The following is a 14,106-nucleotide window of genomic DNA, read 5'->3' as shown; positions in this document are numbered from 1 at the left end:
GCCTCCCTTATGTCAGCATCGGTTTGGACATGAGGCTGTAGCCAATATGCATATCACCTACACTTTGACATGTAGTCTTTTTTATTTATGTACATGAAAAATATTTGAATATTATTCCAATGTTGCCCTCTCTGATCCAATTCCGATCTGAGTAATTGTTTGATATTGTGATTTGTGTGTGATTTTATTTTTACTTCTCCATTCGGACAATTTAAATCTATTTCTTCTTGTCCAACTATTTTTTTTTAAATTGTCCCGGACAACAAGCGTTAATGTCGAGCCCTGGATGAGAGGATGAGAGTAGGAAACAAAGGAGGAGAAAACAAGTTGTGTTCCTCCTTTAAGAGGACAGAAACACACAATATGAAGCTGTCTCTGAGCCTCTTGATGTTGTCTTAACAAATAGCTAGTTACACACTGTGCCTCACACACACACACCATTCTTACATGGCATAGCCTTCATTTCTAAGAACAAGAATAGACTGACGAGTTTCAGAAGAAAGTTATTTGTTTCTGGCCATTTTGATTCTGTAATCGAACCCACAATTGCTGATGCTCCAGATACTCAACTAGTCTCAAGAACAGGGGCGGTGTGTTCATTAGGGCGATATGGGCGACGCACTGCCAAACGGGAAAAGGAAGGGATTTTTTTTCTAATCAATTATATCACGGCAACAGTAGTTATTAGTGTTCTAATCTAGACGTCTGATCTGCCACTAAATGTCCAATCAGGCTAAAGTCGTGCTTCAAATGGCCCGCCCGTTTTGGGGCGATTTCAGTCAGGTTGAAAATCGCCCAGAAGTGTCTCATAGCCTCTCATGTAAAATCTTTTTTTTTTTTTTCAAATATCAGAGCTTTCAATACAATCTCTATGGGTTCCGGGAGGGCTTGCACTTACGCGCTTTCGTCATACGTAACATAACTAAGAAAAGAGCGGGTAGCAGCGTCAATCAAGATGGCTAGCGTTCAGTGCAACTCGATTGTCTCTTTGAAAGAAGTTTGTTTTTGTCGGCGAACAAATCAAGATAAATTGGCAACGAAACAATTAGGACCTCCCAGACCAAATTTAATAATTCAACAGGTTTCTACTAAAGGGGGAAAGTCCTACACCCGAGGATTTTCCAAAAATTGGGCTGTCAAAGACCCACATGGATAGCTGTTTGAGATTGTCTGCTTTGGGGAGAGTGAACATTGCCACTCAACTGGATGAGGGATACAGGCTAGCTGTCCGCCGCCACAACGATGAGGTTAGCAAGAACCGCCACATCCTCAGCCGGCTAATCCAGTGTGTGAAGTTTTGCGGAGTGTTTGAGTTAGCTTTGCGAGGCAAAGATGAAACGGAGGGCTCCACCAACCCTGGTATTTTTCTTGGACTTGTCAACTTTGTGGCACAATTAGATGAGGTGTTTGATGACCATCTTGAAAATGCTAAAGTTTTCAAGGGCACATCAAAGACCATTCAAAACGAGCTACTGGAGTGTATGCTAGCGGTCATGAGGGAACATATTGTGGAGGAGGTGAAGTCGGCGAACTTCGTAGCTATCCAAGCTGACGAGACCACGGACGTTTCTACACAGACACAGCTGGTGCTTGTGCTGAGGTACATAGATAGCAAGAAGATTTTATTTTTTTCCTGGGGCTTTTTCACAAAATCATGCCCCACGTCGACATTCTGTACCAGAAGCTACAGAAGAAGGACATCGATGCAGTCTTCATCAAACGTGTCCTCGACAGCTTCACAAGCAGTGTGCAGGCCATAAGGTAAGATTAAACAATATCATTCGATCTTTCTCAAAGCAGAGCTTTATTTGAAAATGTATGCATGAAAGGAGACATCATCATATTTACAAATCTATACAATTGGCCAGAATATGGTTGTTCATTTTTACAAAGCCATACAGATAGCTGTGTTTACCTTTTCTATAAATTATTTTCAAATTCTGTTTTCAGGCAAAATGTCTATCACTGTTCATTTTCACAAATCTATACAAGAGGGCAGAATATGGAAGTCTATAAAAATGTCTTATTACCAATAACTTGCATCAATGTTTTCAGTAGCCTCTATCAAAAGCTCCTGCTTGCTTGTTGTGAATTATGCTCAGGTGCACATATTTCCAATTCAACCATGAGGCCTTTTTGAAGCAAGTAATGTGTATATCAGTATTGACTTATATGCTGCCCCTGTCTTCATGTTGTTGCTGGACATATATTTTTTAAAATGTGTGTAGGTCACCTAAATCATCAGAATAATTGCCCCCCCCTGAGAATTTTTTCAGGAGCCGCCACTGCTCAAGAAGGCTAGTTTTATTGCTTCTTTAATCAGCACAACAGTTTTCAGCTGTGCTAACATAATTGCAAAAAGGTTTTGTAATGATCAATTAGCCTTTTAAAATGATAAACTTGGATTAGCAAACACAACATGCCATTGGAACACAGGACTGATGGTTGCTGATAATGGGCCTCTGCACGCCTATGTAGATATTCCATTCAAAATCAGCCATTTCCAGCTACAATAGCCATTTACAACATTAACAACGTCTACACTGTATTTCTGATCAATTTTCTGTTATTTAAATGGACAAGAAAAACAAGGACATTTCTTTTGGACGGTAGTGTAGATCGACTGATCAACATATGAAGAGATGGCATATGCTCGTATTCTTACACTGATTAGCCAGATGTGTGATCTAAATTGTTCTAGGATAAATGTGTGCATACTGGTTGATAGTGGTTTATTCCACTACTGTGAAGTGATGGGTAAAGCGTTAAGGCCAGTCGTACTGGAGGGTTTGTGTGGGTAAATTACAGGGGTGAAGTAATTTGTGCCAGAAACAGAGATAAGAAAATAACAGGATCCCTGCCCTGACAACAGCACTTCAGTTGAGCACAGAGATACAGCCATGTCCTGAGGGAAAGAGAGAGACCAGCAAATAAACAAGTGTTAAAATTAACAGTTCTCTCTTCCTCTCACCTGTCTGACAAAGTAGGCTTTGTGAGCTTGGAACGAGGATACAGGAGAGGCATAGCTCAAGATCCACACAGTCACTCACACACAGGACTGCACAAAAAAAAAAAACATTAGGTGGCCTACCCGAGGTTGAGGTGTTTGAGCTTCTGCAGGCTGCTGATCTGAGTGGGCAGCTCTTCTATCTGGTTGTTGAACACGTTGAGAACCTCCAGGTTCTTCAAGTCAGCCACATTGGCAGGAATGGCTGAGAGAGAGAGAGAGAGAGAACATGGAATAAAAATACAGACCAGCAGTATTTTTTCCTCCCAGCCTTTTAATTGTTATTGGACATTGCATACGCTTTCATCACTTTAAACATACAACCATGGAGTCAAACTACGACCACGGAGTCAAACTACGACCACGGAGTCAAACTACGACCACGGAGTCAAACTACGACCACGGAGTCAAACTACGACCACGGAGTCAAACTACGACCACGGAGTCAAACTACGACCACGGAGTCAAACTACGACCACCTGAAGAACCGCTATAGTCAGGCTGCTGGTAGTGTGTGAACCACCCTGTCTTAACGAGCCAATTAGCATCCCGTCTGTCTTTGATGGCTCAATTAGCTGCTCTATGGCCAGGGCAACCAGGGCAGAGGTTTGACATTTTAATGATGGGGCCATTTCTTTTGTTCCCTACACCTCCCCCTATTTTCCCCTCTCGCCCTTATCCTCCCCCTCCTCAAGTCCATTTTTGAGAGGTGGACAGAGATCGATGGGGAGCTAAAGAGATGATGCCTCTATCCGATTAGAGGGCTGGTCAATAGGGGCGTTGTTTGGAAGGGATGGAGAAACGGACAGTGCGTACACAAACAGAACAGGCCAGGTGTACATGACAGGAATGTCCCTGGGGAGATCAGCGTGACTGAATGTGCCCCTGGCATACTGTTACCTTATCACAGGGACAACATGTCACAAAGGCTATAGTCTTTGAGGGGTGTGTGTTTTAGTGATGAGGGACAAAATTAATACAGTTACATATTGCAATATTATTTAGGACGATATTATATCGATACTTTTACTAGGTATCGTTAGCTAGCACTAGTTGGCTGTAGCTGCGCCAAAACTCCTGTATTTTTTATCCTATAGCTTGTTCTCCATCTTCTTTTTCAAAATAGTTTTCAGCACTTTTATTTCCATGACTGATCAAAACTAATTTTTTCATGCTCTCTCTTCACTCTCTGCAGCAGACATATAGTGAGAAACATGATTGGAAGATCAAATCGCAATATCGAATCTCATAAATATAGAATCGTGGGAATCATGAGAGCCGCAATACTTAGCGTACCGGCACCTATGTATTGTGATAATATCGTACTGTTAGGTCCCTGCCAATTCCCAGCCCTAGTGCGTTTGTGTGTGTATGTGTCATCTCTGTAGTCTGTAACTAAAGCTTAGTAGCATGTTGAATTACAGTATACCAGGGAGAGAGACTTTGACAACCAGTCTGAATCCAAGTCCATGTCACAACCGGTCCAGTCTGAATCCAAGTCCATGTCACAACTGGTCCAGTCTGAATCAAAGTCCATGTCACAACTGGTCCAGTCTGAATCCATGTCACAACTGGTCCAGTCTGAATCAAAGTCCATGTCACAACTGGTCCAGTCTGAATCCATGTCACAACTGGTCCAGTCTGAATCCATGTCACAACTGGTCCAGTCTGAATCCATGTCATTACTGATTGATTTAGAGTTGAGTCCTGAAAAATCGTGACTCGATTTCGAGCCCTAGACTTGAGTACTAAAAGACTGCTGTATTATAGTCGCTGTCTTTTAGAGTCCATTTCTCTCTATCTAGTCTCCCGAGTGGCGCAGTGGTCTAAGGCACTGCATCGCAGTGCTAGCTGTGCCACTAGAGATCCTGGTTCGAATCCAGACTCTGTCTTAGCCGGCCGTGACTGGGAGTCCCATGGGGCGGCGCACAATTAGCCAGCATCGTCCAGGGTAGGGGCGGGCATGACCGGCAGGGATGTAGCGCAGTTGGTAGAGCATGGCGTTTGCAACGCCAGGGTTGTGGGTTCGTTTCCCACAGGGGGCCAGTATGAAAATGTATGCACTCACTTAACTGTAAGTCGCTCTGGATAAGAGCGTCTGCTAAATGACTCAAATGTAAATGTATCCCAGTGGTTTACCCCGCACAACAAAATCAATTCCATTCAGGCTCAGTCTCAATAGACCTGCGAATGTCCACTGAATCAATGCAGAGTGAACATAGGGTCACAGAGAACTGGACCTGGCCATACAGATATAGGCCTACGCCTCAATCCATACAACACTCTCTAGTGATCTCTTCACACACTTTATTAATTTACTACACCGGCCCTGTATTCATGTGAGTAAAGTTAAACTCTTAGGTATGCTAAAGACGATACGATTTCGTACTACAAATAACACTTATGCTTAATTGTGTTTAATTGCTTGTCTTAATGGAGATAAATCAGAGGGAGAGGGAGAGAGAGCAAGCGAGAGAGAGAATAGTGTGTGTGCGTGTAATATTAAGTGTGTGGTATTGAGTGTGTGTGAAGAGGAGGCTGGGTTAGGTTGGTGTAGCCTGCAGGGGGACCCTGTGAAACTCTGGAGTTGTTAATGATCAGATAGATGGATTGATGGTAATAGGGGAGAGACATGTTAAGACTGTCAGCCAGGGAAATGGTCCCAACCTTTGGCTAAGCAGCAACAGCCATCTCATTTCCCTCTTTCTCCCGCTCCCTCTCTCTACCTATGCCTCTCCCTCTCTTTCTTTGCCTCTCCCTCTCTCATCCTCCCATAGGCTAAGTAAGCACCCTGCTCACCCTTCCATTCACCTTCCTCCTCCTCCTCTCTAATGAAAGACTTTCCAAATGTCACTGTAATATCTGACTACCTTGAAAAGTTCAAAAAGACGGCACGCTATCTTTTATATCTGTGAGCTCTTTAAAGCAGGCAGGACAAGACCAGAGCCACAGAGGGGACAGAAGGGAAAAACACAGTAGAGGTACGCTAAGATGAAGAGTAAAGCCATAAACCACATCTCCATATTTACAATACAGTGATTTACTGTGTAAAAACTAAATAGATACAGCTATGAATATTACGGCTAACAGACGGATCAGATGAGCGCACCTGGAACACCTGCAGGTAAATGGGCATGGATGATAATGTTAATTAGCTATTCCCAAAACAAGTCTCTGATCTTCTGCTATAAATAGCATGGAGAGAGAAATGTATAATGGGTGTAATCTCAATGTGTGACATCTTAAAATGGGGATTAGGGTGAGGAACAGAACAGGAAACTCAAGATACCAGCGGTATGAGATAAAAGTATGTGCCAACATGATGCAGGTAGTTAGATTTGTACCTAGTGTCTGAAGTAGTTTCAATATCAGCCCAACCTGACTGAAGATGCCAAGAGAGATCTTGTGATTGTTTTGTTCATTTGTTTCACGTGAATCCCTAGTGGGCTTGTCCCAAAATGAACTACACTCTTGTACAGATGATATACTAGTTAACAGACATAGACATGATTCTCTGCCTCACTCATTGTGATTACATTGCTATGTTACCTGGCTTTATGTCATATTAATGCAATAACAATATAATAACAATGTAATATAAACATATTAGCTACTTAAAATGGTGTTCTTCTTTAATTTCTCATAACTCTTTACACCATGAACCATAGGCTTTGAGATCCTAAATAGAAATCCTCAAGTAAATGCATACTTTGTCAACACCCCCAATTAAAACACAGAAGTTAACTGACTCATGAGCGGAATGTGTCTTTCAAGCTGACAACAAAGGCCTTGGTCTACTGCAAAAATGGAAGAGGAAAGTGGAAGGAGGAAAAAGTAAGGAACTTGTCTGTCGGCCTTGCATTAAAGAACATAATTGGTTAAAGAAAATTGTGATAAATAAAAAAGTATACCAGTTTCATTTAAGGACCAAAAGATTGACAGACGTCCCATATAGATTGCAAAATAGTTGGGAAGAGATTTTTGCCTATTCCATGGCATAGTGTTTATGAACTGATACGCAAAACGACGCCGGATTCAAAACATTTTTCAATTTAAATTATTATATAAAAATCTTGCTACCAATAGAATGTTATTTGTATGGGGATACAATCTTCCCAGCTCTGCAGATTTGGCTGTGAAGAGACAGAATCATTAGATAATTTGTTTTGGTACTGTCCATTTGTAGCTTGTTTCTGGACACAGATCCAGGAATGGCTGAAGGATTGCAATATTTGCATGGAGCTGACCCTGCAGATAGCACTACTGGGTGATCTGAAAAGTCATAGTCAATCGATCAATAATATAATAATACTTTTAGCAAAAATGTTTATTTTCAATTCACAAACTGTAGAAACAATGAGAATAGAAAGGTTCAGAACTTTTGTAAAACATCACAGTACAGTTGAAAATATGGATGGTGTTAAGAGATAGATGGGAGGTGTTGAATGGAGCTGAAGGATGGGACTAATAACAACAACTAATAACAAGATAACTAGTGTAAGACATGCTGTGTCCATAATAAGTATATAGGTTATATATTGTGAGCTTTTGTGTAAGAGCACAGTTAGAAAGATATGGCATATAGAAGCATACCAAATGGGCATCATGAAAATGATCTGAGGAAGTTCAGGAGTAAAAACAAACAAAATATAATGATTGACTGTGTCCATAAAATGTATATAGTATGTATAAGCATGAAGTAGAGGCCTAAGCATTGTTGTTCACTAGTTTACTCCAATTAGGGAAGGGATGGTGGGGTTGGAAAGAAATAAAGGGAAATATATATATTTTTAAAGGATATGTGTGTATATGCGTATATATGTATGTATATGCATATCTATATATATATATATATATATATATATGCGAGAAAAAAGAAGAAAATAAAAACATATGGGGGATTGGAAGTGATGCAGACAATTACATTAATGGAAGTTACAATCTATCTGCAATATTAAAGATGATCTACCCCCTAGAAAAAAATAAAATAAAAAAAGATTTAAAAAATGCCTTGGTCTCCAATGCTCATCTGGGAAAGTGGGCCTTTTAACCTAAGTACTACAACACAAGTGCGCCCTCTAGTGGTATTAAGCTAGATTTCACACCCATGAGGAGTTGCTATTCATTTAACTAGGCAAGTCAGTTAACATTTACATTTACATTTACGTCATTTAGCAGACGCTCTTATCCAGAGCGACTTACAAATAGTTAAGAACAAATTCTTATTTACAACGACGGCCTACCCCGGCCAAACCTAGACGACGCTGGGCCAATTGTGCGCCACCCTATTCATAGCTGTGTATGTATGTAATTTTTAGTAAAAATCACTCTTTCAATAATATACACTCAGTGGCAAGTTTATTAGGTACGCCCTCCAATGCTTCCCACAGTTGTGTCAATGGATGTCCTTTGGGTGGTGGACCATTCTTGATACACACAGGAAACTGTTGAGCGGGAAAAAAACCCCGCAGCATTGCAGATCTTGGCACACTCAAACCGGTGTGCCTGGCACCTACTACCATACCCCGTTCGAAGGCACTTAAATATTTTGTCTTGCCCATTCACCCTCTGAATGACACACATACACAATCCATGTCTCAATTGTCTCAAGGCTTAAAAATCATTCTTTAAATGATCCTTTAAAGAATGGTCCTTTGTAGCTCAATTGGTAGAGCATGGCGCTAGTAACGCCAGGGTAGTGGGTTCGATCCCCGGGACCACCCATACGTAAAAATTTATGCACGCATGACTGTAAGTCGCTTTGGATAAAAGCGTCTGCTAAATGGCATATTATTATTGTTATTATTTAACGGGTCTCCACCCCTTCATCTACAGTGACTGAGGTGGATTTAAGAAGTGACATCAATAAGGGATCAAAGATTCCACCTGGATTCACTTGGTCAGTCTATGCCATGGAAACGGCAGGTGTTCCTAATGTTTTGCACACTCAGAGTACATCCAAATTGGACAGAAACTATGGTTGAGACCAATGCTCTGATCTGCTTCCTACAAGAGCACAAAACGTGTAGGCTACATTTCAAGCGGTCTTTGAATAGCCAGTCAGGTAAAAAGCGTATGTCTTAATTAAAGGGGCAGTGTTGTATTTTGAGACAGGCTTGAATATGCAAATAAGTCAATATGCAGATGACTTGCCTACCCCAGCTGTATGGTAATAATAATACATTTTATTTTGTTAAGTGGTTTCTTGCATCATACAACACAATACAATGCAATTTGCAGTCACCTAATTGGCCCATGGTGTTACAGACCAAGTAAAAAAATCCTTAATTCATGTCAAGCCCTTCATAAAGTAAAAACGTTTTTAAAAGTCTCATGCAATAGGCCTGCATTGAACACCACATATAGGCTACTGTAGGCTATATCATAGAAATCAAAAGCTATTTCCATGTGAAAATGTTATCGGATTTGTTCCATTGGTTTTGTTGGTAGGCCTACATTATGCTCAAATAGCCTATTGGCTACTGTCTAAAACTGTAAGAGTACAGCCTCAGTGTTCACTGTAAATGCGCCAGAAGTTTGCCAAAAGTCTCACAAAGTTCAAGTTTCCGCTCACAAGACCAAACATTTGCTCAGTGCCCCAAAAAATGTAAGGGACCATTGGTCAAAGTGGTGAAGACTGAAGGGACATGATGGGGTCTAAGTCTGCTTGCTTCACAGCTGAATAAACAACAGATAAACAGTCAGAACTTACTTGTGAGCTTGTTGTGACTCAGAACCAGCTGGGTAATGTTGGACAGTGTGACTGCAAAGTAAAAACACAAAGGACATGTCATATCTGAGGAATTACTTACAAAAGGCCTACTTACTACAACTGTACTTACAGGAATAATTAGGCCTAATAAAGTCACTGTCATGTAAAGTGTGACCGAATGTGTGAAAATGAAATTCCTATTCAATTAAATAAGATTCTATCTGACCAATCCTATAATACAAATCTACTGTTTGGCCTATAGATGCATGCAGCAGTTTGTAGGGTACACTGTTTATTATTATTAATTTGACCAAATCCAAACATCAACCAAGTAACATGTTACTATGAAAAATACATTTGGCAACATTACACACATTTGGCATTCAAGCTAGTATGGACTAAAATGGAAAAGTGTGATCATAGGCACTGCTTTGCTTCTTATTTATCTGCTACATCATCAGCCTGATGTTGATATAGGCCTAATACTGTATAATCCCCAGAGACAACCAATAGGAATTCAGGGCTAGACCAGTGTTTCCCAACTCCGGTCCTCGACTACCCCCAGTGTTTCCCAACTCTGTTCCTCGAGTACCCCCCAGACAAGTACACCTGATTCTACTTGTCAACTAATGATCAAGCACTATTTCACTGTTTTTTTTATAAAGAAGATATGGAAATGACATGAAAAAGCAACGGTAGGCCCCTACTCACACAACCCTGGAATGTCCAACATGTTTGATACACCCCTGTCGCACATATCCACCTCGGGTATATTCTTCTCCCGACTCTCCTCCACGATTTTCTTCAAAGACTTGGACATTTTCTAAAACGTAACCAGGGGAAAGTCAAGGAGTTAGTTGAGTTGCTACTTTTACTTGTTGAATGAGCAGGATATGCTACTTTCTATTAACATGGCTAAGAAAGTTAGCTTGACTGCATATAATTTGAATAGGCTAGTGTACGTAAAATACATTAGAAACCCGTCCTTTGTATGTCGGAAACGACGGCGATGGTTACCTTTCGATTGGATTTAATTCCGTGTACAATTCTGGTGTTAAAAGGAGAGATATTTCCAATTTACTTCCTAGATTAAGCTGCTACCGTCTGCACACACCCAACCGGAAGTTGATGTGCAATGATCTGTAAAATGTTCTGCATGCCATAAAAGGGCATTTCCTACAATCCAAACGAATCCCAAACATTCTATGAGGATAGTTCCCTTTTCCATCCAATCGTTCTCCACAATCCCAGAGAAAAAAGGGAACGTTAACAAAGATATCCAATCGGATTCACGGTTATAGCCTACGCGAATACACTGTTGTCCTTATTCAGCCAATCGGATAGAAGGATGGTGCAACATAAATATGCTCCGCAGTGAAACAATGTAGCGCACGAAGCAAAATTCTTACGTCTTCTTATAGACCGTATCCAACGCATCAATGACCGTATCGGATAGCCTACATTGTAAAAAATTACATGAACGCTCGCATAGACATTTTAATAAGCAATAATCAACGTGTTACTGATTTGAACGGGGTTAGTGTTAAACTAAATTGTGATCAACTGTGAAAATGAACAGTTTATAATCAGTGTATATATTTTTTTTGTTGATTTTTCAAAATGTTAATTGGCTGTTAACTCCTCAACCAAAAAAAAAAAAAAGTGACTTCCTTTATTTCATTTTTAATTTCTAAATGATTACATTGCTATCATTATAAAAAATTACAGGTTATTTTAGAACAATATATCTAACAAATCTGTTTAATCTATTTGTGTTTTTCCCAATTTACAAATATTTATGCTATGTTCATTGATGTGCCATATGTAGGGTTGTCACTAGTTACCACAGACACAAAGTCAAAATTGGCAGTCATAAAAATTTATGAAAACTATAATTAGCGTGTGTCTTAATTTAAGGTTAGGGTTCGGCATAAGGTTAGCATTGTGGTTAAGGTTAGGGTTAAGGTTAGAGTTAGGTTTAAAATCAGATTTTAACTTCGACTTTATGGCTGTGGTCACTAGTGACGACCCATATTCGAGGCTATCTATTGGATCGAGGGTTAAACAGTAGGCAATTTAATAATTAATTAATAACTAATTATTGAAAACAACCAAAACTAGGCAGTACACAAAGAATGCCACTTTCCTTCAAATAACTTTTCTCTTTCTTTCACATGATGATAACCAGAGTTTAAGAATACATCACACAATAGCAGTATAATTCCTGGGCAGGTGCCAGTCAGTCCAGTATATAGCAGCTGTTGTCTCCTAGTGACAGCTCTCAAGCCTCCTAGTTTAGCCCACTATAGTAGTAATACCTTCCTAACATTACCTTGCGTGGGAGACACATTCTCTGGCCTGGCTCCTAGTGTCCTGGCTCAGACACGCCACCATAACACAATACACTGCAACCTGAGCTTCCTCCCTGTCCTCCTCCTACTCTTCCTCCAGCGTAGATCACCCAGACAGGCCAGGCGTGAACAGGAGGAGGTAAACCTAGAGGGCTCCCCTGGCTGAGTGCTACTTCCTCCGTGCTTGGCTGGGCTGGGTTGACGAGCCTCCATACAACACTCCCTGGGTCGTGTTTCTCTCCCTCACTCACTCCTTCCCACACTTTCCCTCTCCGTTTCTGTGCACTTGTTCTTCAGGGTGGGCAGGGGCTGGTCATCTCTACAGGAGAGCAGCAAAACAGAGGGTTCTATATATATGCTGATTATATTTGGCGGACGGTGAGTGGCAACAGATGCTTGCAGCACAGATGAACTTTGCGTTCACTGTGTGTGGGGGGGAAACCTGGGATTCAGGGCCACTCTCTGTTTGCACTGTAAAATATTTAACTTTACTCAATTTGCATCCAAAAAAGGAGAGAGAAAAAAACATGAGATGAAAGAAGTGTGTGTGTGTGTGTGTGAGTTCATTGAAGTTTAGACGGCATAAGGGAGACAACGATATTAGCTATTTGGAGGCGCAAGGGAAAGGGGACAGGGCTGTGAGTACTGGGTGTCTATGGGTACCACTACAGAGAATACAGTCATGCATACAGTTTATTCTGAAATTATTCGGACCCCTTCACTTTTTCCACATTTTGTTACATTACAGCCTTATTCTAAAATTGATTAAATAGTTTTTTTTCCTCATCAATATATACACAATACCCAATTATGACAAAGCAAAAACAATGTTTTAGAAATTTTTGCAAATTTATTAAAAATAGAAAACGGAAATATCACATTTACGTAAGTATTAAGACTCTTTACAAAGTACTTTCTTGAAGCACCTTTGGCAGCGATTACAGCCTCGAGTCTTCTTGGGTATGACGCTACAAGCTTGCCACACCTGTATTTGGGGAGTTTCTCCCATTCTTCTCTGTAGATCCTATCAAGCTCTGTCAGGTTGGATGGGGAGCGTCGGTGCACAGCTATTTTCAGGTCTCTCCAGAGATGTTCAATCGGGTTCAAGTTCAGGCTCTGGCTGGGCCACTCAAGGACATTCAGAGACTTGTTCCCAAGCCACTCCTGCATTGTCTTGGCTGTGTGCTTAGGGTCGTTGTCCTGTTGGAAGGTGAACCTTCTCCCCAGTCTGAGGTCCTGAGCGCTCTGGAGCAGATTATCATCAAGGATCTCTCTATACTTTGCTCTGTTCATCTTTCCCTTGATCCTGACTAGTCTCCCAGTCCCTGCCGCTGAAAAACATCCCCACAGCATGATGCTGCCACCACCAAGCTTCACCGTAGGGATGGTGCCAGGTTTCCTCCAGGTGTGATGCTTGTCATTCAGGCCAAAGAGTTCAATCTTGGTTTCATCAGACAAGAGAATCTTGTTTCTCATGGTCTAAGAGTCCTTTAGGTGCCTTTTGGCAAACTTCAAGTGGGCTGTCATGTGCCTTTTACTGAGGAGTGGCTTCCGTCTGGCCACTCTACAATAAAGGCCTGATTGGAGTGCTGCAGAGATGTTTGTCCTTCTGGACGGTTCTCCCATCTCCACAGAGGAACTCTGGAGCTCTGTCAGAGTGACCATCGGGTCTTGGTAGTTCGAAACTTCTTCCATTTAAGAATGATTTGTTCTTGGGGACCTCCAATGCTGCAGAAATGTTTTGGTACACTTCCCCAGATCTGTGCCTCGACACAATCCTGTCTTGGAACTCTACGGACAATTCCTTCAACCTCATGGCTTGGTTTTTGTTCTGACATGCACTGTCAACTGTGGGACCTTAAATAGACAGGTTTGTGCCTTTCCAAATCATGTCCAATCAATTGAATGTACCATAGGTGGACTCCAATCAAGTTGTAGAAACATCTCAAGGATGATCAATGGAAACAGGATGCAACTGAGCTCAATTTCGAGACTCATAGCAAAGGGTCTGAATACCTATGTACAGTTGAAGTCAG

General features: G+C 41.1%; 1 protein-coding gene across 2 annotated transcripts in view; it reads right to left on the bottom strand.

Moving 5' to 3' along the window:
• Nucleotides 1-12,419, bottom strand: part of rsu1 (Ras suppressor protein 1) — a 38,641-nt gene extending 26,222 nt beyond the window's left edge. Inside the window, exons 1-4 of one of the 2 annotated variants that reach the window (XM_041861915.2) lie at nt 12,052-12,419; nt 10,431-10,542; nt 9,720-9,770; nt 3,092-3,212 (exon numbers count right to left, since the gene is read on the bottom strand). In XM_041861915.2, the coding sequence (XP_041717849.1) occupies nt 3,092-3,212; nt 9,720-9,770; nt 10,431-10,542; nt 12,052-12,069 (302 nt within the window). In that variant the 5' untranslated portion in view covers nt 12,070-12,419. Of the gene's footprint in view, nt 1-3,091; nt 3,213-9,719; nt 9,771-10,430; nt 10,543-10,736; nt 11,004-12,051 lie in introns of those variants that run through there. The other variant, XM_041861916.2, reaches the window with a different exon arrangement.
• Nucleotides 12,420-14,106: the final 1,687 nt, after the last annotated feature.

This window comes from Coregonus clupeaformis, chromosome 34 (assembly GCF_020615455.1).
Source record: "Coregonus clupeaformis isolate EN_2021a chromosome 34, ASM2061545v1, whole genome shotgun sequence".
Taxonomy (NCBI): Eukaryota; Metazoa; Chordata; class Actinopteri; order Salmoniformes; family Salmonidae; genus Coregonus; species Coregonus clupeaformis.
Note: the sequence above shows the minus strand (reverse complement) of the source record. Positions and strands in the feature narration are given on the sequence as shown.